Source organism: Myiozetetes cayanensis, unplaced genomic scaffold, assembly GCF_022539395.1.
Source record: "Myiozetetes cayanensis isolate MyiCay16 unplaced genomic scaffold, myiCay2020 scf27, whole genome shotgun sequence".
In the NCBI taxonomy this organism is placed as follows: Eukaryota; Metazoa; Chordata; class Aves; order Passeriformes; family Tyrannidae; genus Myiozetetes; species Myiozetetes cayanensis.
Window position 1 is genome coordinate 6,291,354 of NW_026087488.1, and position 26,434 is coordinate 6,317,787.

At 52.7% G+C, this 26,434-nt stretch overlaps 1 protein-coding gene across 1 annotated transcript; it reads right to left on the reverse strand.

The window, feature by feature from the left end:
* Positions 1–514: 514 nt before the first annotated feature.
* YWHAG (tyrosine 3-monooxygenase/tryptophan 5-monooxygenase activation protein gamma) lies at positions 515–21,723 on the reverse strand. The gene is made up of 2 exons (XM_050321697.1): positions 21,441–21,723; positions 515–4,072 (listed from the first exon to the last, which is right to left on the reverse strand). Exons 1-2 carry the CDS (start codon positions 21,525–21,527, stop codon positions 3,416–3,418), a joined length of 744 nt encoding a protein of 247 aa, XP_050177654.1. The 5' UTR covers positions 21,528–21,723; the 3' UTR covers positions 515–3,415.
* Between the last annotated feature and the right edge of the window lie 4,711 nt (positions 21,724–26,434).

A 26,434-nucleotide genomic window follows, 5' to 3' on the forward strand; every position in this document is an offset into this window, starting at 1 on the left:
AAGCCGTGGTGAAGGGGCTGTGGGAGCACCACGGCGCCGGGCTGGGGCTCAGGGTGTCCCCCTCTGTGTGGGGGTGCTCGGCGAGCCCCCAGCCCCTCACTGCCATCACCCAGGGGTTGTTCCCAGCCCCTTCCTGGGGGTGTCCACCCCGCAGCCCCGGATCCCTTGCAGGGCGCGTGAGTCAGGGCGCATTTTCCGTTTACAGTTTCCCGGGGAGGGGAGTATTTTTACAGCGTGAGTCACCGCGCGTGTGGCTCCGGGCGGAAAACCATCAGGGAAGGGAGGGAGGGAGGGAGGTGGGGAGGCTCCCACACACCCAGCCCTGAGCCCACGGGAGCATCCAGCAACCCTCCCCGCCGCTCCCACCTTCCCTCGCCTGTGCCCCGGGAAGGAGCCCGGTGAACCCTTAATCCGCGGGATCCTCTGCGGCGGCCCCCGGGATCAGACACCCGGCTGTTCCCGAGCCCCCCCAACCCCACGGAGCCCCCCAGAAACTCGACACAGGCGATAACAATTAAGCAGCGCTGACGTCAGATCTGTAAGTTTATTTGCTCAATGTACGACGGCTACATAATGACTCACATTCATGATATTCCATCACTGAGGAAAAACTGCTAAGAATGGTCCGTGTGTGAAATAATTCCTTACAGAAACACGGAGTTGGAAAAATAATCACTGATTAGACCTTAAAAATAGTTCACTGCATAACATGACAAAAAGCACAAACAAAGGCTCATTCAAAGAACACAGTCATTGTTCTCCTACACTGTAATAGTTATAATTTCACCATGACGAACACCAGACATTAAGATTAAGCTAACACTGGTGTTTTCTTTTGCTTTTTTTTTTCCTTTTTAAAAACAAAATCATATATAATTGCATGTCACTATAGCAACATCCATAACAGATCAGTTTGTTACGATCACTATTTGGTAGAGCAAACTTTACCCCCGAAAAAAAAAAGGAAAGAAAAATAAATTAAAAAACTTTAGAAAATTTTTGAAGACTATTTTGTCATAGGAATACATAACATCTACAGTATAAGTTAATAAATTTCAAGCTACTGTATAGAAATACGACACTAGCATGCACAATATTGTATCAATAGAGTAATGGAGCAGTAATCATTTCACTGGAGAGACAGTATCATAGGCAAGTGCATCTCTTAAAAAATGAAAGAAACCATTCAAGCTGCTTAAAAATCAAGTCCCTGACCCCCACTCCGTTTTTAGCCCTCTTGTGCCATCTCTCCTGCATAAGTTTCCTAAAGCAGCCAGAGCAAAAGCCAAAAAGAGTAGTAATTAAAAAAAAAAAAAAAAAAAGAAGATAGGTTTTGTAATTCCAGTAAATCACTTCCAAATTGTACAGCTGGGACAACACTGCTCACGGGACACAGGGGTGGATGAGAAGGAGATAAGAAGCCTAAAGCATCTCCCGGTCCCAGCACGCACCGGCACCGCGGGCCCCTCGCCGCGGGATGCTGCACCCCAAATTCCTGCAAAGCGCCTGGGGGGCCTGACTTTGGGTGGATGAATCCCGGCTGGAAAAAGCTATTCCAGCACCACCGGGGCAGTGTCCGGGGGCTGAGCATGGCCTGGCCCCGCTCGCTCCCTGGGGAGCGGCTTTGGGACAGCGGGGAGGGAGCCGGAGCCGCGTCCCCCCCGCGCACCCCGGCAGCAGGAGCGGCTGTGCCGTGTGTGCCACACCACGACGCCGTGTCGGGCTGACTCTCAAAGGGACAATGAAAGCCTGTTTCCAGAAGCAGAGCGATGTTTAATAAAGAATAAAAGCACGAGTGCGGTTTCCTCTCACTGCGCAGCGCTGGGTGAAGCGCTGCAGGGCGCAGCGCTCTGAGAGCCAGAGAACAGCAGTGAACCTCCAACAACCGTGGGAAAACCAAAATTAAAGCTAAACTTACTCAAAATGGGGTAAATATTACCTGCTAAGCAACTCAGATGCCCCGTCCCCCACCCCCAGCCAGATCAGACAGACTTGGAAAAGATTTTGCTAAGAAGAGAACTAAGTTCCTGGGCTCCTGATGGTGGATAGAAATGTCTATGATTGTAGCTCTTCCTCTTGAGGAATTTCTCTACCAAATTAGTTTTTAAGCTCCTGAAGTTCACTCATTACACCACAAGCTTCCCCAGGAGAAAGGAAAATGCACCTGGCTTCCCTGGTGACAAACAAGGGAGCCTGGGTGCTGGAGATCTGCTGACAAACCTCATGGTACAGTGGGAGAAAGTCAGGCAGAGTGAAATGGCAGTGCAATCCCTGAGGAAGCAGCTGTGGCACCTTAAACCAGGATGGTCTTTTGAAATACCAAACACAGTACATGACATACAGACCTGAATGCTCTTTTTTTTTTAATTTTTTTTTTATTATTATTTCTTTTTTTTTTATTTAAGTGGCTTTTTTTTTTTTTAAGTTTAAACACTTCCCCCTTGTCTAATTAAGTTCTTAAACCTTTTGCTGTGGACTTAAAATAGTTGAAACAGCCGCTAGCCAAGCACCTGTTAAGCTGTTGACCAAAAAACTAGAGCAGCTTTGATGTTCCTCGGGCGGGCGATCTTCTTGCCTTGGGCGACACAGAATAGCTAAAGCCAGTCCACAGGCCAGGACTGCTCAGGAAGGCAAGCCAAAAGAACTAGCAAAAGAAAGAAAAACAGACAATCAAAGGCTTGATGTCATATGGCTGTAATGTAGAAATACTGTAAACTGCAATTTAGTGTCAATACTGTAAGCTATCCTAATATATATCTTAACAAGAAAAAAAAATAAAAAAGGAAAGATTGGATGGCCTAAATCCCGGGGCTCTGTGAGCCCCAAACTGTTTAGCTTTGTTGGTTTTATTTCTAATTCCTTCTCAATTTGGGGATTTGAAGCTGCGCCCTGGCGGGCAGAGCGCTGCAGAGAGACGCCCCGTGACGTGGTGCGGACACACACGGCACCTGGACTGCGGAAACAAACGCACGAAGCCTTACTGGAACCACAGAACTCCCTTTTTTTTTTTTTTTTTGTTTTTTTTTTCTTTTTTTTTTTTTTTTTTTTTTAAGTGTTTTTGCGTTGCTTTCCTTAAAAACGAGGGCCATTCCATCCACGCAAATTCGTCTTAAAACCCTTTTATTTCTAGCAATAAAGTTAAATTAAAGACAGCTCCACTTGTATTAATAATCTACAGAACAGTCCATATGCCAGTGAGGCTGCTATTCCATACCAGCACAGCCAGCCTGACTTCCACTAGTGGTGTTTTGGCAAAAATGTCAACGAGGCAATCAAAGACAGGTTGTGGGGGGCCTCCCTGGGAAGGTGTCCCCTCCCTTTCCCTCCCCCACCCCTGCCCCCCCCCCCCTCGTGGGAAAAAAATAAAGACTGCAGTAGTTAGCATCAGCGTGCGGCTGCCAGTCCATCGGGGGGTCTAGTTGTTGCCTTCTCCGCCGTCGTCGTCTTGCTGATCGCTCGTCCAGAGCGTTAGGTTGTCGCGGAGGAGCTGCATGATGAGCGTTGAGTCCTTGTAGGAGTCCTCGTTGAGGGTGTCCAGCTCGGCAATGGCGTCGTCGAAGGCCGTCTTGGCCAGGTGACAGGCCTGCTCCGGCGCGTTCTGGATCTCGTAGTAGAAAACCGAGTAGTTAAGCGCCAGCCCGAGCCGGATGGGGTGGGTGGGCTGCATGTGCTCCTTGCTGATCTCATGGGCTTCGCTATAGGCCTTCTCCGAGGACTCCACCACAGTCGCCCTCTTCTCCCCGGTGGCCACCTCGGCCAGGTAGCGGTAATAGTCCCCTTTCATCTTCAGGTAGAAGACTTTGCTCTCGTACTGTGTCTCGCTGCAGTTCTTGATCAGGTAGTTGTCCAGCAGGCTCAGCACATCCTGGCACACTGCTTCCAACTCCTTCTCGATCTTCTCGCGGTAGGCACGGACCATCTCGATCTTCTTCTCGTTCCCATCGGCTGAGGTCTTCTGCTCGATGCTGCTGATTACTCGCCAGGAGGAGCGCCGTGCCCCCACCACGTTCTTGTAGGCCACGGACAGCAGGTTCCTCTCTTCGTTGGACAGGGGCTCGTTCAGCTCCGTCACCTGCATGGAGAGAGGGAGAGACAAGAGAGACACTCGGGTTAAGCCCCAGTCACTTGACGCTCCCATCACATGCTTGGGTGTTCCCGTGAGTCTCCAGTGAGAGGCAGGAGGAGGCAGTTGGCTTGCAAAGTCCCGCTCTGTCATCCAGCATCTGCTCCCATCCCAGCAGGAGCCAGATGGGAAATCACGCCGTGGTTCAGTCCCCAACGAGAAAGGGGAGTGGGTTCATTTCGAGGTATTGTCCATCGGCATTTTGCAGAATTAGAAAAATCTTCTACAAAAGAGATGTCTTTCATCAGCACAAGGAGAGTCAGGCTCTGTGATGCAGTGAGAGGGACAGTCAAAGCAAGAAGGAGAAGATGGTCCAGGGTTATGAGCTAGCCACATGGACTAACACCACCAGAGCTATGGGGCGTTCACCTTTTTCACTTCCCATGAGCACAGGCATGTTCCCAAGACACCCAAAGAATGTATAGATGGAACAGTTACAGCTGCCTCAGGCATCTGCACAGATAAGGACTTAAGAGCTCACATGGTGAGGGCACGTCCTTCCCACGTGGGATTTTCCTCACTGAGGTTACAGTGTTAGTGCACAGCGTCACCTGCCTCACGTGCTGTGACAACAGAGGGATTACTGAGATGACAGCTCAGAATGATCTCAGTTACCTTGGAAGCATCACACTCGGTATCACAATAATCCCATTCCAGCTCCTGCAACACTGGAGTGGAGCCACCTGGGCAGCACCTCTGGCCAAGTGCCTCATGGACAGGAAGGGCTCACATCCTCCTTGACCCTGAGCCCTGTGTAGGGTCTCTGAACCCCTGGAGCAGACAGGACACCACGCCAGCTCCACCAGGATGGTTACAGCTGCCAAGTGGCACTTTGAGCCTGGGCATGGCTGTTGTCCCCACCCCCTGGGAGCACACTGCCCCACCACATCCACACCCTGGGCACGGCCACTCGGGAAGCCGGCCAGCCCAGCAGGAACCTGTGAGCCACCTCACGGCACTCAGGGATTAGGTAATGGTTTGGATGTGAAAGGCTTCTGTAAATACTGAGTCACTCTCACAAGGATCTGTAAGGACAAGGTTTGCTCTGGACCCAGATAACCATGTTTATGGTGAGGATCAGCAGGCCAACAGCTCCTGCTGGAAGGTGGAGGATGGCCCAGCCCAGGATCTCACTTGAGTGGCCTGGAATGACTCACACTTGCTCACACTATTGACCTGCTCGTTCCAGCAACATCCACTCCCCCTGCAGCTCTTCAGCCGTGCTCTGGCTGATGTCTCCTCCCAAAACCAGGCTACAGCCAAGCTTCAATTTCCCCCACAGCAAGCAGAGTGTCTGATCTGGACCCCCTCTGCTTCCTTCCTCAAGGCAGAGGCAGCAAGGAGAGCCTCCACTCCCACCCCTGCTGTTGTTTGGACCTGTGTTGCTCCACAGCCCGGCAGGGGAAGAGCAAACACCCCTTTCTGTACAGAAGAGGGTCTTACAGGGCAAACCAGCACAACTGCCTCTGCTCAAGGGTAGAAGGTGGTGGAGGGATGAGGGGAAGGGGTGTCATGTTAACGAGGGCAGGATCTCCTGTGCCTATCAGCAGTCTCCAGCAGCACAGGACAAGGAGCACGGGGCAGGGTGCCAAGGCAGCTCCCAGCGTTCCCACCCAAGGTAAGCAGGGCAGCGATGCCCGGGCCATCCGGCAGCTCCCGGTGCCAGAATAACCCTCACCTCCCCTCCCCCAGCCAGGCTAACACAGCTGTTTAACCACACAGCCCTGGGATCCCTGGCTTCCCACACCTAGACCTGACCACAACTGAAACACCCATGGCAAGTCACTCCAACGCTGCCCCCCAGCCCGCCTGGTGCTGCAAGGGCAGAGGTCTCCAGAGATCTGCATTTTTACAGAATGACTCTCTTCATTCCTGAGTGACACCTGCACAAACACACATTAAAGATCCTGTGAGGTTAAAGCCATCTTTGGAAGACACTGGAGCATAAAAAAGGTGTCCCCCTGCCCCAGAGACTATGGATTGTTTATCTCTGGAGATAATCAAAGCTTGATCAGGGTACTCAGGGTCTTCTCCCCACCTAACCTGTCCTGCTTTGAGTGAGGGATTTGGGACTGGGAACATCCAGCAATCCTGGCCTGAGTTATTCTCTTGCCTTCCTGTAAATGGAGTGTCTAGCTCTACAAGAGACTCACTGATTCCAACAGTTTTTTTTGTCCTGACTGGAGTTGTGGAGGTGGATAACCACACGAGGTCTTGCTTTTAAGCAAGGTGCTCCCTGAGCAGAGATACCAGTTTTTAAGTGAGGACCAAGCAGGTGATTTAAAGCTGCCCCACAGCCACGTCTGCAGATACGTATCACTGTAGGAAGAAGCAGATTTACCTCCTCTCACCAGAAGAGTCTTGCTGGAGGACAGATTTATTAAAACTACAGGGAGTTTCGTGGGATTAGCTTTGCCATAAACATTTTAAATTCGAAGCTGTTAAGGATTACGGAGGAAAGTTGCCTGTCAAAATCCTTTCAACAAACTGGCTGACAGATGGAAGGTACACCTGTGGAGACAGCAGATTCCCCCAGGGAGCTCACAGGGAACTTGTAAAAGCAGAAAGGGAGCCTCGTTAACCATGTCACTGCTTTCTAGTGGTACCCAGGCTCCCAGGGAGGAGCACTGCAGAGATATGTCCCCACCTGTAACACGGGTGGGGACAGGGACTGCATCCCTCAGCACCAGGAGAGGGAAGGGAAGAGGCTGCAGTCCCACACATTTCAGTCTGCGACTGAGCTGAGGGAGGAAGAACAGCAAACCATCTGGCACTTGCATTCCCAGCAGGAAGAAAATGCAAGATGCCCAGGACACAAGATATTGGACAGCAGGGCACACTTAACTGCCTTATTCGCTGCCTTATCAGAGTCAGTGGAAGGTGGAAAAGATGTATCTCAGGTTCAGCTGCCTTTGAGGACATCCCTGCCCTCTGACTGACCAGAGCTGCTGTCACCTCTTCAGAGCTGATTTTTTTCTTACACAGCAGGATACCAACACAAAGTGAGTTCAGTCAAGCCACAGGCTAAACAACAGGCTCGATGTACTGAATTTACTGCAGTGCACCGAACACCTCTGATGTAACATCAATAAGGCAACATCCTGCACCAGGCCTGCATCACACTGCGGCAGTCATGTTACAAGCCCTTCTGGAGGGCAGAGCCCTCCCCCTTCTTAACTCAGACCCTGGAGAGGCCTCACCTCCCCTAAGAAGGGCAGTACCCTGATCAGATCCCCTGATGCCATTCCCAGCACTGTTACATGGAGTCAGAGACTTCAAATAGCCAAAGGAAAATCTCCATTTGGCACAGGAGGGCTTGGCAGGAACACAAAGCCATGGACCTCTGGCTGGAGGTCTACCTGTTCTCTGGGAAGCTCAGTCAGTTTGGAGTTTTCCTTCCCTGAACAGCAGAACTTGCTTCACAAATCTCAGTAACTGCCCAGCCTCACTCACCCTTGTGCCCCTGGAGACTGGGGGGAGAGGGCAGGAAATGCATGTGGTTGAAATGGAGTCAAGCCCTGGACGTGGCATAAAGAGCCAAGCACAAACAGCTAATCCACGTGCTGGAAACTTGATAGGGGAAAGTCTTTTTGCTATTCTGGAACAAAAAAAAAGAAAAAAAAAAAAGGGAAAACACAAGTGCCAGGAGCCTGACCTTTCACACACTGCACAAGGACACCTGGCCAGGGAGTGCAGGGAGCTTGGCATGGAGCACTCCACACTGCCTGCTTTGGCTGGGAGGCACGTTCCACCACTGAGCTTGTGGACACTGCCAGTTCCAGTCTCACCACTTCCCCCAGCCTTTGATGGCACAGCGTCTGCACCACCAAGACTCAGGTGCCCCAAAGCCACAGGGAAACTCTGACGGATCCCGTTGGACAAAAACTACTGGAAGTTTAACATTTCTGCTGCTTGGGAGTCCAGGGGTTTGTACAAATCCAAGCCCTCTGATTTGCAACAAAGCACTGCAGAGGCGGCACCATCTCGGAGAAGGCTTTCCCGACTTCTCCACTACAGCTGGAGCTCTGACTCAGCACTCTGCCCAAAACCTGGCAGGCTCCAGGCATGCCCGAGGATCACATTGCAGCCAGGGAAGGCTCAGCCCCGTGCAGAGAAGCCAGGGAGCAAGCACAGCTTTACCTGCCCCTAATGTCAAGGTACGTGAGCTCCAAAAGCCCAAGGGTTGGTCCTGCTACACCTTCTTTCCAGAAGCATCTTAATTAACAGGCATTTGTGAGACCCACGGGGAAGGCTTGCTCCCAGACAGCAGCAGGTTAGTTTGCTTACAGGGCTTATTCCAGGACTCCCATCCTCCACTCCTCACCTTGCATCAGTAGGTGTGAGTACAAGTACAACATGAAATGATCATTTTTGAGGACCCTTCAGCGGCTGCCATGGAGATCCATCACAGGACTGAGTTCTACCTGTTTATCCTTACACGCTTTTCACTTAGTTCAATAATTAAGTGCCCACCCATTTATGGCTCCTGCCTAGTCTTTGATGTCTTATCTTAGAGCAAACAGCACAGCAAGCTGAGCGGACCCAGAGATGCTTCCCTGGGGAATACCATCAACATCTGACAGTTCAACCCATGTTATAATCATCAACACTTGCTTTTCTGATCCCCAGTCCCTGAAGACATCACATACCTACAAAGGAGCCAAGCCTTCCTGGAGAGGGACAGACTATCATGAAAACCTCTTTTAAAGATCACCAGAGCTCCTCTCCCACCAGGATACACAACATCCATCTCCTCCTCAGCACTCGTGTTTCCTCTCTTCTATCTACAGCTCCTGCACCATGTCATTAAGTCTGTTATCTCTCCACCCAAACCCCAACAACCTCTTGTTTTCCTTCACATGCAGCTCATTAGTCACTCTGAGGAGGGGTCTGAAGGTCCCCTTTCTGTTTCATTTCTTAAAACACAAATATACTTTTGAAACAAAGTTCTGTTCTAGTCCCACCACCCAAATTCTTACTTTATCTGAAGCTACCGGCAATCAGACCAACCAGTAGGCAACCCCTCCAGGCTCAAACAGCAGATAAATACCCATGATAACTGCAGCCACACCACCTACACCCCATCTCTAGCTGCTGTCTCCTACTGGGACCCCAACACCCATCTGCAAGGACAAGAGGACGTAGCCTCAGGCTGTGCCAGGCAAGGTTCAGGTTCAGGTTGGACATTGGGAACAATTTCCTCACTGAAAGGGTTGTCAGGCATTGGAAGGGCTGTCCAGGGAGGTGGTGGAATCACCATCCCTGGTGTGGCACTCAGTGCTCTGGTCTAATTGAGAAGGTGGGGGATTGCTTAAAGGTTGGACTTGGTGATCGTGGAGATCTTTTCCAACCTCTGACAAGCCCAGCTCCAGCAGCCCGAGTGCTGTCATTCTGGAAGGACATGCCAGAGACACCACCTGGTTTTTCTGTCCCCAGCTCGCTCTAACTTCTGAAGAAATGGCTGCCCTCAAGCACATCAAAATGACACCATTACCCTGTGTCTTGATGACAGTCACGACTCGATGTTGCACAACCTTGTCAAGAACAGCCTCTCCCCGTGCGCTCCAGCGCGAGCTGTCCTACAACACCATCACAGCACTCGCAAAGATGCTTTTCTTAAGCACTGTCCTACTTTGGCAAAGTAGGCGTGTGTTAAACTAGACCTAAATCTAAAATCTTGCCAGATTCTAGTTTAGGTTCTTTTCCCCTGCTGCCCAACTTTTGCCCTCATGTCGTACTCCCAAAGTGGAAGTCACACCGTAACTGCTGCTCTCCTTACTGGCCCCTTCCGCTGTCCCCTCTGCTCGTGTTTTATCTCAGCATGACATGGGGGATTTTTGGGCTGTAGGTTGAACCCTTCCTCACATCCCAGACAAGCACACACAGGCTGTGGGCAGACACAAGTTCCCCACTGCCTTCTCCTTTGCCTGTTTCACTATGAATAATCACCTGTTAGTTCCCCTTTTTCAAGCTGGCTGGGCCAGCTCCCATCACAGGACAGCGGCTGACGGCACATGGGATGGTTCTGCCACGTTTCAAATTGCTCCCAGCGTATCAAGGACCAGTGTCTGCAGACACTGTTTGCTGCTTGTAGCCCAACTAGATCTCAGAGGCTACTCAGGCATCCCAGACACTGATTAGGATTTCTGCATATTCCTACAGTTAACAGCAGCTTTCATCCCACTCTGCAGCCTTTATTACTTAAGGCGACTTTGAACCACCCAAGACAAAGTCTTCAAACTGGGAGACACAAAAACCAAGAGCTCATTTATTTCATTGGCCTCTACAGCTTAACAACTACTTAAGCCAAGGTGAATGTCATCACAATGCACTCAGGTTTGATCAGTCCTTGGGGCCTGCAGTCCTCCTACTCCAGTTTCAGTGGGGCCGCGACAGATTTCAGCTAGACCAAAACAGCAAGTTTCAACTACTTGTGTCATTTCTGCATGGAAAAGGTCAAAGGGAGTCAAGGTGAGAAGACCAGTGAGAAGTAGCAGAGCAGTGAGCTGCTCCATTCTGTTTGGCAGCAGCATTTCATGTACCAGCCCCTTATCTGCAGCGCTGCAGTCCCAGCACTCGGTCTAACGGCTCTGGTTTCTCCTGCTGCAGAATACCTGGGTGCCACTGATTTGCCTCACCGACTTCATCTGCAGCTTCTGAGATAAGGCAGCCACGAGGGAGCATCCGCCTGCCTCCCAGGCACCTTCCTAGACCCTGCAATCTGCCGTGGCTGTTGTTGACAAAGAGCAGCCCAGACACATCCCAATAACCCACTGGAAGGATGTCTTATCTCCTGGCCTCCCAGGGTCATGTAAGGTGTGGAGCTCCAAACCATTTCTGAGTTAGCATTGCACAGGAGCTGCTCCTCTAGCCAGTGTGTGCTTTTTGAGCCAGGAAGGAATTATGCCCAAGTTTTCTTGTCTTCCTTATTAAGACCCTGATTCTCGTTAGCCTTAGTGACAGGCTATTAAACAAGACGAAAACTGGCTGTAGGACAACTTGTTTCACCATCTTGCTGCCACTACCTGCCTTGTATATATTAAAAACTCTCAGGAAAAATAATTGACCTCTGTTGGCCTAGTGCCTTCCAGCCAGCAGATGGAGAGAGCAGCAAGTCCAGCCACATCAGCCCCTGCATTTCAGAGGACTGTCACTCAAGGGCTCATCACACGGTCTCTGGCAGATGGGACACCAGCACCTTTGCCTGCTAACTACAAAGCAACAGAAGGGATGCCAAGCTATTCCTTCCCCGGGATATGGCAGGCTGGCAAGCATCATCTGCCCACTGCTGCGTTTCTGCGAGCGCCTCAGCAGCAGCCCAAGATCACCATCACCCTTCTCCATCATCCAGCAACCTGGGGAGCTCTCCTGCCTTGGATTAGCTGCTCTGTTCCCTGCTGATAGGCCTTTTCTCCAAGCTTTCTGCAAAGCACATGGGAGACCAGTGCTTTTTTTTAATTTCCATTGGAACATTATTCCTCAGAAGAGTCCATCTACTCACAGGCTTTTGAGCTGAGGCAGCCATCCATAGGATGGTCACTGGTCATTTCCAGAGTCTTAAGACTTGGTCAATGCAGAGGAAGACTTTTTTTCATCCCCTCCTATTTATGACAAAACAACCCAAGCTAGACAGACTCCAGGGACTCCAACACATAAGCAGGGACACTCCAGATAAATGCACCAAGTTTCATGTGGGGAGCGTGTTTAGTGCTGCTGGGAGCATTAGCTGCTTAAAGATTTACCTCACAGCTTCTAAGAGTAATAATCTGGCTCAGATCTTAGTGCTTTCCTGCTCACCTCCAGCCCCACCGCCAGGCAGGAAGAATCCTGCCACCAGATCATCAAATCCTCCCTGCAGAGTCAAGTGCCAGGGCTGGTCCTTAATCAGGGGCTCAAAAAATGACAGCATTATGCTGTGCCCATGACCTCTACTCAGTTGAGCCAAGTAGAGAAAGGAGAGATAAGGGGTCATGGACAGGACATGCTGGGGAAGGTTGAGAGCGAGTTCTGGCTGCTGGGAGAGTCTGCTCCCAAGGTCTGCTGGAGCAGGATGAACTGGGCAATTCCTGGCTGCTGGCATGGCAGAGCCACTTCTGCCAGGGCAGCTGCAAGCTGCTGCTCCAAAGGGTGAAATGGGAGAAGCTGCAGCCATGCAAAACTCCCTACAGTGACCACGTACATTTTTAAACCATTCTGTCACTGCCCCCAAACACTCTGTAAATGTCTGCTTGTTTGCACATCAAGGCAGGGTTCTGGAAATATTACAAAAAAACCTTCACAAGATTTTAGCTCTAAGTCTCTTGGTCTGCAGATCCAGCAGTTCCTTGGTATTTTAATTGTGTTTTACTAGATTAAGCAAGAGACTTCCCAGAATGCCCAGGTGGACTCCAGCAGCATGGCAGCTTCATGACAGGTTTGATTTCTGCCTCCATGAGTAAGGTGACTATCCCTCCAGATGTACCTTACCCTCCCACTGCTTCAGGGATTTCAGGCTTGATCTTACACACCTCTGGCAAAGAGGATTTTATTTAATTTCTTAAATGAACTTGCAGAACAGAAGATAGTCAAGTTTTTGCTCTGGCAACTTTTTGGAGCACTGCGGCCAATTTTAAATTACAAGGAGGGTCACTTTACTATCCTAGATCCAACTGTGGGTTTAACTACCCTTGCCTGGCTCCAGCCATCTTCTTCCAGCTCTCTTTTGAAGCCCAAGGGACTACCACACCACAGATTTGATCTCAGTTCATCACAGGTGACAGAACCCCTCGGGCACCGACGTCTTGACACCACCAAATGCAAGAAGCCAAGCTCCCAACTTCAAGGTAATGAAATATTCATCCCACGTAACAAAGCCCAACAGCATAAACAGGCAAAGCTCCAATGCCTGCCCCAGCTGGGTGTAAATCAAAGGCTGTTAATCTTCCCCAAGTTCTCATTCGCTGCTGAATACTAAGCATTAGTCTTTTACAAGCAGAGATCTCCTACAGCAATTGTCGAGCATGTCTGTTAGCACACGGCACAGCAACAGCTTCTCCACCTACTATTAATAAACTTTATGCTCCTGAGCACCACAACTGTCCAAACAACATGTCCATCAGCAGCCTCATTAGCGCTGAAGCCGAGTCTTCTCACTGGTGTTTTCCTAGAGCCTTGCTGAAACCAGGCTCAACCTCTTAGAGAGGAATCAGGAGCACACTGACATGCCAAGTAGCTTTGCCTGGTACGTAAGCAAAGATATATCCCAAGCAAGCCAACCCATCCATCGAGATCACAGAGAATTTGCAAACAATTAAGGAATGGTTTGTACTTGGAGTCCCTGCAGACTCGTCCAAGTGCAGCTGCCTCAAACACCCATAGACGGACTCAATTCCAACATCTCCTTTATAGAAGAAAAACATTAAGTACTCTAATCCCTAATCTGGGGATCACTTTAAGGGAATCTCACGCCATCATCAGTGACATGTTCTCTAGTTACTCTCTTACCGCTATTAACTAATGCACTACCCTTGGTCACTAGATCAATAGCTTGGGGCTAAAAATCAGGTTTGTTTAATACCTAATTGAGCATGTGCTGGGTCATGCCCAAGATGTGACCGCATCTGGGTTAGCACAGAAAACCTGACACTGGGGGAAGTTTGCCCTTAAATAGGCAGACAAAGGCTTTTGTTTTGCCAGCTACATGAAGGCTTTGCTTTTGAGAGACAATCTTGTCAGTGTTCCCTGCAGCCTGAGGATTGCTGCCTCATCATTTCAGCTCCATTTTCCAGAATTTACCGTTTCCAAGCGTTTCCAGACCCCACCCAGTAAACCAGCACTGCAACCAGGGTGAAGATCAAGCCCCAGCAGCTCCCAGGGCTTTAGCCCACTGTAGAGGCTGGAGAGATGCAGCAGCTCGGGCTGGCTGCTATTGTGCACTCGGAGAAGCAGGACAAAGCCATCCCGCTGCCGAGCTCCTCCCCCAGAGCCACGGGTGGGAATCCAGCATCTTGACATCTGGACTCTGGAGCAAGGAGTCAAGCCCAAAGAGCAGAATGAAAGTCATTTTGTCCCCATTTTCCTGCATTTTAGGATGGGAGGAAGGACTTTGCTCGTTACATCAAGCAGCCAGGGGAGGGAACACAAGAAAGCTGGCTGTGGCAGCACTGTCTGTGTGCAGCTGACACACCACCCAGTCACACAAACCCCACAGTCAGCTGGTTGTGGGTCCATATCCTTCCCCTTTCCTCCCTGCTCCAGACCAAGACCCCCATAGCTGCTCAGAGGGATGTGGGGAGGTAGGAGGTGGCAGCAGCAGAGACCAGGAGGGACCTCAGCAGTGCGGGTGCACAGCCCACATTTTCACCACTGTGCTTCCTCACAGGGTCCTCCACCCCCGCCCGTGAGTGAATGCTCGGTGCCCTCAGACAGCACTCTGCAAGCTGTGGGCTGCATTCCCACAAAGCCATTTTGTCTCCATGGGGAGAGAAGAGTGTCCCCACCTGCAATAACCAAAAGCTGCCCCATCAGGAGCGCAGGCAGAGCATTTTATCTCAGTACCACAGCCATTTATCTGAACAGCTTCTCAAGCAAAGGTTTCAGAGGCTGAAAGACAAAGCCACTGCACCTTCACCAGCACAGTGACAAATCCACAGCTACTTCCCTTTGTTTTAGCTGGTTTCCAAGCTATTGCCTTCCAGTGGTGACCATCCCTAACAGAATGGAGTTAATACTACTGTTTTCACTCAGTTTTGGCTTTCCAGACAAAGCAGCTGCCATGAACTGAATGGCAGTTGCCAGTTCTCTGCAGTCATGTGAATCTAACAGGAAGGAGTGAGACTTCAGCCAAGGACTAGTTAGATTAGTTACCTTTCCAGCAAAGAACAGAAATTGTTGAAGGCTTTCAGCCTTCCAGAAAGAAGTGACAAAGGCCTGGCCAGTGAAAGAAGGAAGGAAGGTCTAAGCTGGCTCCACAGCATGGAAATGCTTGTAACAGCATTAGCTTTGGAAGAAGTGCTTGGGAAGCCAGGCAAACCCTCTTCCACTGTCCTTTGTACTGCAGTTATTCCAATATTTGTTCATGTTTTGCTGTCAGTCACCACTCAGGAGGTAGAGCTGGGCAGGACAGCACAAGGCAGAGTCCTAAATGCCCCAGGCATCGACTCACCTGAGGAAAGGCTCCCTCGGGTCACACTGGAGGCATTTTCCAACGCCTCTTCCTCCAAACCTGCCTCTGAGCAGCCTGGTGTCTGGCTGGGACACACCAAGCAGCCAGCTCTAGTCTGAACCAGTCTGACAGTCCTCTTTGCTCTTCCCTACCAGACCGGAATCGAGCTCCCGACTCACCTCCGCCAAGGGAGAGGAGCAGCACCAACAAGTCCAGCAGTGCTCCACAGCCAAGGACATGTCTGAGCTCAGACAAAGCCACCTCCCAAGAAGGAGCTGGTTACTCAAGCACTGGCAGTTGGACACACAAAAGCTTGGATTCTTTACTTTTCCTAAATATGTACATGCAATTTCTGTGCATTTGCTTGCACGTGGTTTATTTGGCATGAAGCTGTTCCAAATAGAAGCTGAAGAGTTCAGTCATAGAATTGGTGCCTTAGACCCTGCCAGATGTGTCACTATCCATGGAGGTTTTCCCAGATGTCAAATCATAGCTACCACTCTCCTCCCCAGTCCCTGCTCCATCAGCTGCACCCTGAGCATTGTTTCTCCATGTATCCTCAAGAGTCATAGCTCAATTCCTAATTAAAAGCTCTGCAGAGTTAGCAGAAATATCAGGCTCTGAAAAATCCTTTTCCTTAGGATTGACACCTTGGGGTCACACACCAGCCTGGGAACAGAGCCCTGGCCCAGCCTAGGCCTCCCCATAGGCTACTGGGGACCATCATGTTGCCCTTACTCCACTTCCCTGATCTTAAGCTCTGCAAGGCTGAGACTTCTTATTCCTACCTGGAAAACCAAGCTGAGAACGCTCCTGACCAGCCCTAATGCTCTTGGCCCAGGCACAAGAGAACAGCTTAGAATGAAGTGGTTCAGTAATACACAGTGAAGAAGAGATGGCACAGAAAAAAAAATATGCTGGGGATCCTCAAATTAAGGAAATTCTTAATCCTACCAGCCACAAAAGGTGAAGAAGAATCATGTTCCTCATCTCCCTTGATCACAATCCAAGTCCCAGCAGATATATCACAGTTTTTTGGATAGCCCTCACTGCTCCTGCAAGCACCATCCAGCACATCCATGAGAATGGCTAAGAGGATGCCAAAGACATCATCCAGTTCAGAGGAGGCAAGCCAAGAACAGTGTACATTCTCCAGAGGCACTGAGTTTTCAATCTAGAAAACACTTTTGGAGGTGAAGTTCTGTGGTTGCCCCTAAATTGCTGTTCCTGAAGCTTCCAGCAAGCCCAAGTTCACATCATCACTGTCCACAGTGTCTATTCCAGGAAGCAATTTTGGGATCAGCTGGTGAATGCAGGTTGGGCAGATAGGGCTTATCCATGGACATTATGAAGTTTATTTGGTGTACCAAAAAAATGGAGTCTCCTGTGAGCCAGCCATCTTTACCCACAAAAAGCAGCGCAATAAAGAAGGTTAAAAACCAAAATTTAAAAAATTCGAGACAACTCCCACCAACCTTGTTTTGCATTTTCATGGCTAGACATCATCCAACAGATCTACAGGCCAAGCCCAAATCATCCAAGGGCTCTTGGAGAGCCCTTGCCCAAGAGTTTTACTGTTTCCATGTACCCAGACATGATTCCACAGCTATATTTTTCATCTTTGTTTAGTTCAAGAAGAGATATTTCTAATCAAATCCACACCTGGTTGTTACACTCGGCCAACAGAGAGAAAGGCTGAGCATGGTCTCATAAGTCAGTGACTCTTCCTAAAAGTCATAGATAAGAACTTATCTCAAAGATAAGTTCAAAGAGGAGCTCAAAGAGGAATTTCTAAGAGCTTGAGCTGCTGAAGAGTGGCCAGTTAATACAGCTGATGCGTGCACTGCCCACTGCAGTCACGTACAGGGCATGTTGCTACCTCTCCAATGTACCATGAACCATTACAGGCTTGGAAGGATGGGAGCTCCTGACAGCCACCCTCCTGTCCTGACCCTGCAGACCTCCAGGAAGGAAGCCCTGCTCATCAGTTGTGCTGTCTCAAATCCCTACCACCACTGCAATCCACCACTGACCCAGGAGGCACCAGGAGGCTGAGCAGCCTGCACGAGGGGCGGCAGCAAGAACATCGGTGCAGTCACTTGATGCCAACATCAAATGACTGCAACATCCACCTCGGCACTGGAAATGGCTTCTCCAAAGCCTTCTCCAGCCCCCCTGGGAAGTGCTACTACAGCAGCTCATGCTCCTTGCTCCCCTCCCACCATCACAGATGGTCTGCCCAGCACTCCTCCTGGAGAAGCCGTTCCACCTCACCCTTTTGTCTGTCTATGCTGCGAAGCAGAAGCAGCTAATCATCCCTGCTTTGCTGCCCCAGGACTCTCCAGATAGGATGGGTTTGTGTTACTACCCCGTTTTCCAAGGGCAAGCCTGCTGTCTGTGTGAAGCCCCACTATCTGTGCTAACCTGGTCACTGGGTGTGGGGGGTGATAACCTGCCTGGCTGGTGACCAACATGGCAGAAGCCCACATACCCCATGCCAGGGAAGGCCTGCAATTCCCCATCCTCCACCCACAACTGCCATTTACTGCATCAGGTTGTGGTGTCTAAAGCTTGGAGCAGCCAACTGCTTTCTGGCACCTCCAGATCTCCCCCCTGCACATCCACCACAGATGATGGTCCTCACATAGGGCACAGCATCACCCTCTGCAGAGGTTGGGTCCCCAAAGTCAAGCGAGGTGTTCCCCTCACAGGGGACCCCAGGACTCTGCCATATCTAGGTACAACACCTAGATCATACATAGGTGCAATGCAATAATGCTTCCCTCACCCTTTTTAAAGGTAACTTGTTTCCTGCAAAAGTTACTGCAATCACGTTCATTCACTTGCACATCCCCCCCACCCTGAAGGTCTACGGGCAGGCACGTGCTCTGCTCTGCTCCCTGGGCAGCACCAGCCAGGGGCTTGGCAGGGCTCCACCTCCGGAAAGCCTCCAGCAGCACCAGTCTCCCCAGCTAATGGATATCGATCCCCAGCCCTGGCACGGGGTCAGGCAGTAAAGCTCTTCCTGAAGCTGAACCAGACAGAAACGCATCTTGCTTCACCCACTGGCGCTGCGGGCAGCGAAACCCCGGCGAGCAAGGCCAAGGCCTGACCAGCAGGCACAACTGCCACCCTGGGGACCAGCAGGGAGCCTTCCTGCCCCCCAACACCTTATAGCGATGACAATACCCCCAGACAGCACCGAGGTGACAAGGGACATGACCAAGGTCATGCAGCCATACCCTGGATCAGTGGGCCTGGCCCTACACCCTTCCCAGCTGTGGCATCACCTCTGGTAGGCAACGTGACCATCTGCTGTGTTTTACTGAGACCCCACAGCAAACCTGCCCCTTTTGGGGGCTGAAGAAGCATCCTGCTCCCACAGCAGCAATATGACTGCAGGTAGCAATTAGGAGCACTGGCAGCTGGCACTTGCAGGAAAGAAGGAGCTAGAACTTATTATATATAAATATTATTTGAGAGAAAATATCGTCATCCAGGACATCACTGGATGAATCAGCAGACAGCAAGAGCCCCAGCACACCATTTCCATGTCAAACCGTTAAAACAGGCGTTCAGCACAGGCTCCAAAGCAGGCAGGGCTGAGGCTCAACAACCCGCTCAGTTGCCCCACACCACCACCCATGAGATCAAGCTGCAGGAAAATGAGCCCGTTTCTATGCCCACCATTCCCACGGCAGGTTTTAAAGGAGAGCCATCCGTCATTTCTCAGCAGGGTGCCAGGTGAGCAGGCGGGAGGGCTCGGTTTGGAGGGCAGGATGGCTCTGCATCACCTTCGCTAGACGCAGCCCGCATGCTCTCTGCTACCGCCTGGGTGCATTGCAGCTTGGACCATGGCATATGACATCACTAGGCGTTGCTACGGAAATGAGTGCGAGGTCATCAGCCTCCCGCACAGCCGGGGCTGGGGGCTGGGAGCCACAGGGATAACCGGTTGGGACGTGCCCACCGCCGCCGGACCGGCCGTGTCGGGGCTCGGGCAGCGCGGGGCAGGAGTGAAGAACAAAGCTCTGCCTTTTGTTTGCCGGTGACGGGAGGCGTCAGTGCTCCCGCTGGGAATCGCTTCCTTACGGCCAAACTACATGGCAGCTGATAAGAGGCGTTAGCCCGGGTTACTGTTTGACCAGGGCCTGTAAGGACTAGCAGGAAAAATCGTATATATGATCGCTAGCAACGCCTTGGGTTTGAACAGCCAGCGCCGGGAAGCAGGTTAGGGAAATTCACACCGCAACACGGCTGTGTGTCCCAGGCAGATCCCTGCTGGCTTTGTCACGGCGGCTGTATTATCCGTAGGAAATGAGCTGTAGGATCTGCTCACACAGCAGGCTTGGCTTTAAAATGAATAGATGCCGCTATCAGAAAATGGTATAAAAGCCACAGTGCAGCAGAGGGACAGCCCGGCTGGTTTAATGTGATAATATCTCGTCCCGATTATCCGTATTTCATTCCTTGATAAGACATCTCCTCCCTCCCTGGGCTCGGGCTGTGACAGTTTTGTCTGTTTGATAAATGCAAGGTTATTGACAAAATGGTGCAATATGGGCAAACAGAGCTGCACCCACGGCAGACTGCGACATTCCCAGATCAGCATTCACTTTTCATCAGCCGGGGAGGACACCCCAGCTCCCAGCAAAGGTTCAGACCTGACTAAGAAGACAAACATAAAGAACAGTTTTCCCCTTTAAAGCACCCCCTCCCTCCCTCCACCCAGTCTAGCCTCTCTGCAATATGACAAATGCAGAATCTTCTGGAATGACTTGATCCTGCCTCCCACGATTGCTTTGTTTGCAAGATCAGATCTGAGATATGTTTTTTTTTCCCTTCTTATATTGTCAAAATGTCAGTATTGAAGGGGAGCGTTCAGTGTCACAAATCAGATCAGCCTGCTATATGCAGTGTCTTTATTTTAAGAGCGTGAAATGAATACAACATGACTCAATTCATAAATCTCCAACCAAGAGCAGTAAAAATAAGGGCTTTGGCACTGAAAGGGCTCCTGATCTTTGGGGTCAGGGGCACACACCAGCCCCGGCGACCACGCATGGGAAGGGATGCACGGAGAGGTATTTCGGCAGCGGGGAGAGGTGTGAACACAACCCCCCACACCCCCCTGCTGGGTCCCCCACTGCCTCCCCCCACTGGGATCCGAGCCGGTGTGACCCCCCCAGGGAGCACCACACCCCCGGGCTGGCTCCTCTGCCCCCCACGCCAGGGCAGGGCAGGGCAGGGAGGGCGGCACGGGGAGAGGATGTGTGGGGCAGGCAGGGGGGTCCTGGTGTGGGGGGAGAGAGGGGATGGGGCTGGGAGGTGATGCTGGGGGATTGCAGGGCAGGGGAGGCAATGTGTGGGGGTTCTAAGGCAGGGGAGATGATGTGGGGGTGCTCTAGGTGTGGGGCTGGGCAGGGGGCAGCTGGGCAGGGGAGAGGGGCAGGAGAGGCAATGCATGGGGGTTTAAGGCAGGGGGAGAATGGAAAGGAGCACCGAGGGCAGAGAGGGGAGATGTGTGGGGCTGGGTGGAGGCCCCAGAATAGGGGAGAGGATGAAGGCAAGGCTCTAGGGCAGAGAGAAGGGGATGTGTGGGGCTGAGAGGGAGCCCCACAATAGGGGAGAGGATAAAGGGGGGACTCTAGGGCAGAAAGGGGAGGTATGTGGGGCTGGGTGGGGGACCCAGAAAAGGGGAGAGGATGAAGGGGGCTTTAGGGCAGAGAGAAGGGAATGTCTGGGGCTGGATGGGGGCCCCGGAATAAGGGAGAAGATGATGGGGGATGTTTAGGGCATGGCAGCAGGGTGTGGGGGGCTAAGGGAGGAGCCCCAGAACAACGGAGCAGGATGCGGGGGCGCTGGATGGGGGGCTCTACTGCAAGGGAGAGGATGCGTGGAAGGGGGCTCTAGGGCAGGGGACGGGGGTCGGGAGAACAGCAGAGCATCCCTGCGCGGGAAAGGACAACGGGAACGGGATGCAGGCGGGGGATGTCGGGAGGGCGAGGGCCGGGGCCCGCACACCCCGCGGCCCCCACCCCACTCCACCCACCCACCCACCGCGGGGGCACGCGGGGAGGGTGCGGGACGGCAGGAGGAGGAGGAGGAGGAGCTGTGTGTGTGTGTGTGTGAGCGTGAGCGGGGGAAGCCCGACGGCCGCGGGACGGGACTCACGTTCTTCATGGCGGCCGCCATGTCGTCGTATCGCTCGGCTTGCTCGGCCAGCCGGGCCTTCTGCACCAGCTGCTCGCGGTCCACCATCTTCGCGGGGTCCGGGAAGGGGGGAAGAAGGGGGCGAGGAGGCTGCGGGCTCCGGGAGGAGGAGGAGGAAGGGAGGAAGGAAGGAAGGAGGAGGAGAAGGACAGGCGGGCAGGGCGGTCTGGGCGCTGCTGCGGCTGAGGCGGCTCCGGCGGCGGCGGCTGCGCCCGGTGCTGTGCGCGCGCCGCGGGCCACCACAACCCCCTGCGCGCGCCCCGCCCCGCCCCGCCCCTGCCCGCCGCCCCGCCCAGCCCCGCGCGCGCGGGGCACGGCGGGACATGGAGTCCGCGGGGGGAGGGAGCGGCGCCGGGGTTACACGGAGCTGCTCGCCCCGCCGGGACTACATCTCCCGTGGTGCCCCGCGGCAGGGCCCCGCCTCCCGAGCCCCGCCGGGCCCCGCCCGTGCTGATTCACCGGGGCCCGGCCCGGGTGGGCCGCGGAGGGCGCGGCCGGGGCCGGGGGGAGCGGGGAAAGGGCGATGGGGGACCCCACGGGGGCCGCCACGGGACGGGGGGAGCCGGTCGTGGTGCGGGGCAGCGCGGGGCACGGGGCGCGCTCACAGCCTGCTGTCAGCACGGCCCTGACCCGCTCGCAGCGTGGGCTCACAGGCTGGACCCGCTCGTAGCCCACGCACACCACACACAGCCCGTGCCCACCGTGCCCACTCATAACCTGGTCCCGTCACTGCCCTGACCCGCTCACAGGATGGACTCACAGGCTGGACACACAGGCCACACCACGCACAGCCTGTGCCCACTCGTAACCCAGGGCCACTCACAGCCTGGTCCCACTCGTGGACAGCCCTCATCTGTTCACACCCTGGTCACACTCACAGCCTGGACTCTGTCACAGCCCAAACCCCCTCACAGCCTGGTCCCACTCACAGACAGATCCCACTCAAAACCCTGCTGCACTCACAGCCCAGATCCACTCACATCCTGGTCCCACTCACATCCTGGTCTCATTCACGACCCAGATCCACCCACAGCCCAGAGTTACTCACAGCTTGGACCCACTCATGACCCACCCAGGTCCACTCACATCCCGGTCCCACTCACAACCCTCATCCAATCACAACCCAGACCCTCCCCCATCCCAGTCCCACTCACAGCCCAGGCATGGACCATCCCCTCGTGGAGACCCTGCCCGTGGTGCTATACCTGGGGTCTGTGACACCATGACAGTGCTGGGCCAGGCTCTGGTGACACATCTTGGGGCAAACCCCTGCTTTCCCCAACCCCCCTTCCCCTGCCACGGACTGAGGCCCTGACACATGGAGGAGAGCATTCCCACTGGAGAACAATGCTGGATAATTGATGGCAGCCAGCTTGGGCACGCAGTGCACTTGCTCATCAATAACCCATGGGATAAAAGCACATGTCTGCTCCAGCCATGCAGGGCTCCTGCTGCCTGAGGAGCACCATTTGGAGCCATAAGACATCCCGCTTTCCTAAAAATCCTACGGATAAAGTGATGTTGAGAGGAGGCTGCAGCACTAGGAGAAAGGAACAGGGTTTAATGGATCCTGCTTTTCTAAAAAGCTTGTGGATAAAGCAACACTGAGAGGATGCTGTGGCACTGGGAGAAAGGAAAGGGGTCTAATGTCTAATGAATGGCACTGTGTTGATCCCAATGGAAGCACTTTATCCTGCCTGGAGAGGGCCAGGCAGTGCTGGCACATGGGAAAACACAATCCTTCTTCACATGCCACATGTCCCTGGCTCTTCCTGATGCCACTGTCCCCATGCAGATTCTCTGGGAAGGTATGAGGATGATCTCAGAGCCCTCAGCCATCCCACTTGCCGATGCCAATGCCCTGAAGTTTCCTTCTGAAACCTCACAGGAACCCGTGGTGGCACCAGGACGTGCCGGTGTCCTTAGGGCAGTGCTGTGGCCGTCCAAAATCTGTGGCCACAGCCTCACCCACATGGGAGGGGACAAACTGGCTTGGAAATGCTGCTGGTGGTGCTTAATGATGGCGAGCAACGCCCTTTTAGGGTGAGATCTCCATCTTTATTGCGGGTTTAGCACTGCTTTACAAAAAAACCAGAGAATTGCGTTGCCTGGATTTGTTTAACACAAAATCCTTCTTTGTTTACGGCTTCAGAGGGCAGAAGAAATCTCCCCCCCCTCTGACAAATAAAACCAGAAACACGCCCAGATCCTCTGCGTTTCCTCTGCAAAATCAAACACTGTCTTCCTTGCTCGCATCCCCGGCCTCACACCCTGCAGCGCACGTGGCTCTGGAGTGAAGAACAGCCTTTGTGCCTGGCTTTTGTTTACTGCCCCAGCCATCCCAAGGAGAGCTCCCACGGACAAGGGCAGTTTATTCCTCTCCTCTGATAAAGGCTCATTCATTCTCCTGAGGGGCCTCGCCGTCATCTCTGGAGAGCTCCGCGGAGGGGTTGTGTTGTTTTCTCCCTGACGCCAGCTTTGGGAGAGAATTTGAGTGAAAAAGTGCGGAATGCAAGAGAATATTAAAGGAGTTTGGTCCCCAAATTGGTTTTTTTTTCTGCTATTGCTGCCATTTCTTACCAATAATCTAGAGGTACCTAGGAATTCCATGGGGAAAACCCAAGCCAAGCAGGAGTATCTACGGATCAGAGCAGACTCCCTGCTCAATACCCTTTGGAGTGTTCCTGCTACATTTGGGTTGGATATATGCAACCTTCTATCTTGGAAAATAAATAATATTATCCCTTAGGTACAATTCCTGGGTTCTCATGGACAATATTGGACACAAGCCTGGACCTGAAGAAATACTTGCGCACCTGGAAGATCCTCTGGCTTCTCCAAATATATCAACAGTCCTAATAAAAACTGTTGCCTTTCCATACAAACCTTATGACTCCCATCCAGTATTTTCCATAAACCCAGCAGGTTCTCAGCCAGCTCAGCTCTGCCGATTTACAGTGACCCTGTTTTTGCCCCAAAACGAGCAAATAGTGATTTATTCCTGTCAAAGCACCAGAGCCATAAATACATTTCCTAACGCAGATGATTTTCTTCCCCATCACAGGTCAGAACAGGATATTCATAATGCTGTAAATTCTTCAGAATAGCAGTCTGGCTGTAATATTTATCTGCAGTGGATCCAGCCCGCTTTTGGGGCTCCCATGCATAAATCAACACCCCTCACAACTAATTCCACTGTTTTACAGCCTGGGAGGTGGAGGGTGGGGGGGCGAAGGTTGGATGGTGAATGGGCTGAGTTAGAAGCTTCTGGTGGGCATCTGGAGGTGTCACCTGGTTGGACATCACTAAATCCCCTTCTCCCACCACTTTCTGGTGGCTCCAGACACCCCTTGGGGCGGCTGTTGGATTGGGAAATCACGACAACCCAAAGGATATGGGACTGTTCTGCAGATGTCCCAGAAAAACCTAATAACCTCGATTCTGCCTACGGGATTAAAAATACTTCGGCGCATTCAAATGTGCCACTTTGTTAATTCCTGTGGCCTGGAAGACGAGTCTTTCTCTTTGCATTTTCTTGCTTTACCCGTCGCGTCTCGTCAATGCCTTGTGACACCCCGAGGGAAGGCAGGAAATTCTCTGTGACTTGGAGGTTTGCTTGGGTTTTAGCTGCTGACTGCTCCGAAAATGGAGCCAGAAATCCTCACCCCTTGCTTGCTGTGGGAATGTAATGGCTGTGTGATGCCCTTTCCCTCCATATCTGCTTGCTTGGAGGGAGGGGGATGCCACGGGGGGGATGTGTGGTGCAGGTGTCCCAGCCTGTCCCCACGCCAAGGGGTGTCACCACAGGGGCACTGCCACACCTGCTTCACCTTACACCAACAGTGACCCCAGTGCTTGGAGTCCTTTGTGTCTTCAGCCAGTGGGTGGCAAAGCTGGGCAGAACAGAGGACACACGGTGGCATTCCTCTGGGTCACTGTGTGGGGCTGGGATGGGTCTCATCCTGTCCCTGGGATGCTTCCCAGGCTCCTGCACAGCTCCAGGGCTCCCTGCCTGGGTGCTCACCCCAAGTCCTGCTGCCCAACTCCTGCTGCTTGAGTTACGCTGAGGAAGGTGCTGGCTGCCCAGGGAACCAGTTCTGAGACTCTTGCAGTTACACTGGTGAAAAACAAGCAGAGGAAACCTCTGTCTTCAGTGTCTCCTTCCCTGAGGTTGCAGAACAGCAGTGCCCTCATGTCCTCCCTGAATCCTTGCTGGGCCAGACTGCATGTCCCCAGCACCCCAGCACCCAACACTGTGGCCCCCTGGCCCCTTTTCCACCTTGTTGCCCTGAGCTTGGCTGTGTGACGCAGCAAGGAGCAGGCCAAAGGTACCCTCTCTGCCCTTGCACCCACCAGGAGCCCTCCCCAGGCTCTCAGCTCAGTCCCAGCCCAGCATCCTGCACCCTGCCACACACCAGAGCAGGGGGGTCACCAACCCTGAAGAAGGACCCCACAAGCAATGCCTGGGAGAGCTCAGGGGTTCACCAGCCCTCCCCCAAACACCCCAGAGCCGGAACACTGCCTCACCTGGGGCAGGAGGCGACGGAGGGGCCATGGCTGCTGGGGCTGATGGCACACTGAGGGTGCTTTGCAAGGAGCTCCTTCCCCCCGTCTGCAGAGCCGCCGTGCTTTGTACCCAGTCCTGGCCTTTCATCTCAGCCTTTCAAAGCACTTTCTGAGCCCAAATTAATTCTGCTGCAGCAGCTGCCCTCCCATGCTGTTTAGCATAAGCCCTGCCATGCAGCGGGGCTGCCCCTATCCCTCAGGGCTTCCAGGGATGGTTTTCCCTGGAACAACCTCAAGCCCGAGATGAGATGGGAAAGCTCCCATCCCACCCTGCCCTTATCCCTAATACCCACTGAGAACTGCTGCAATGCCCGTGCCACACCATCCTCCACTTGGAAAATCTCCCCACAGCCTTCCTCGCAGCCCCCGGGAAGATGCTCCCACATGGG

Coding starts and splice junctions, on each gene's coding strand:
- YWHAG (XM_050321697.1), bottom strand. CDS start 21,527: ATGGTGGACCGCGAGCAGCTGGTGCAGAAGGCCCGGCTGGCCGAGCAA. Junction 4,073..21,440: donor TGGCGGCCGCCATGAAGAAC/GTGAGTCCCGTC, acceptor CTCTCCATGCAG/GTGACGGAGCTGAACGAGCC.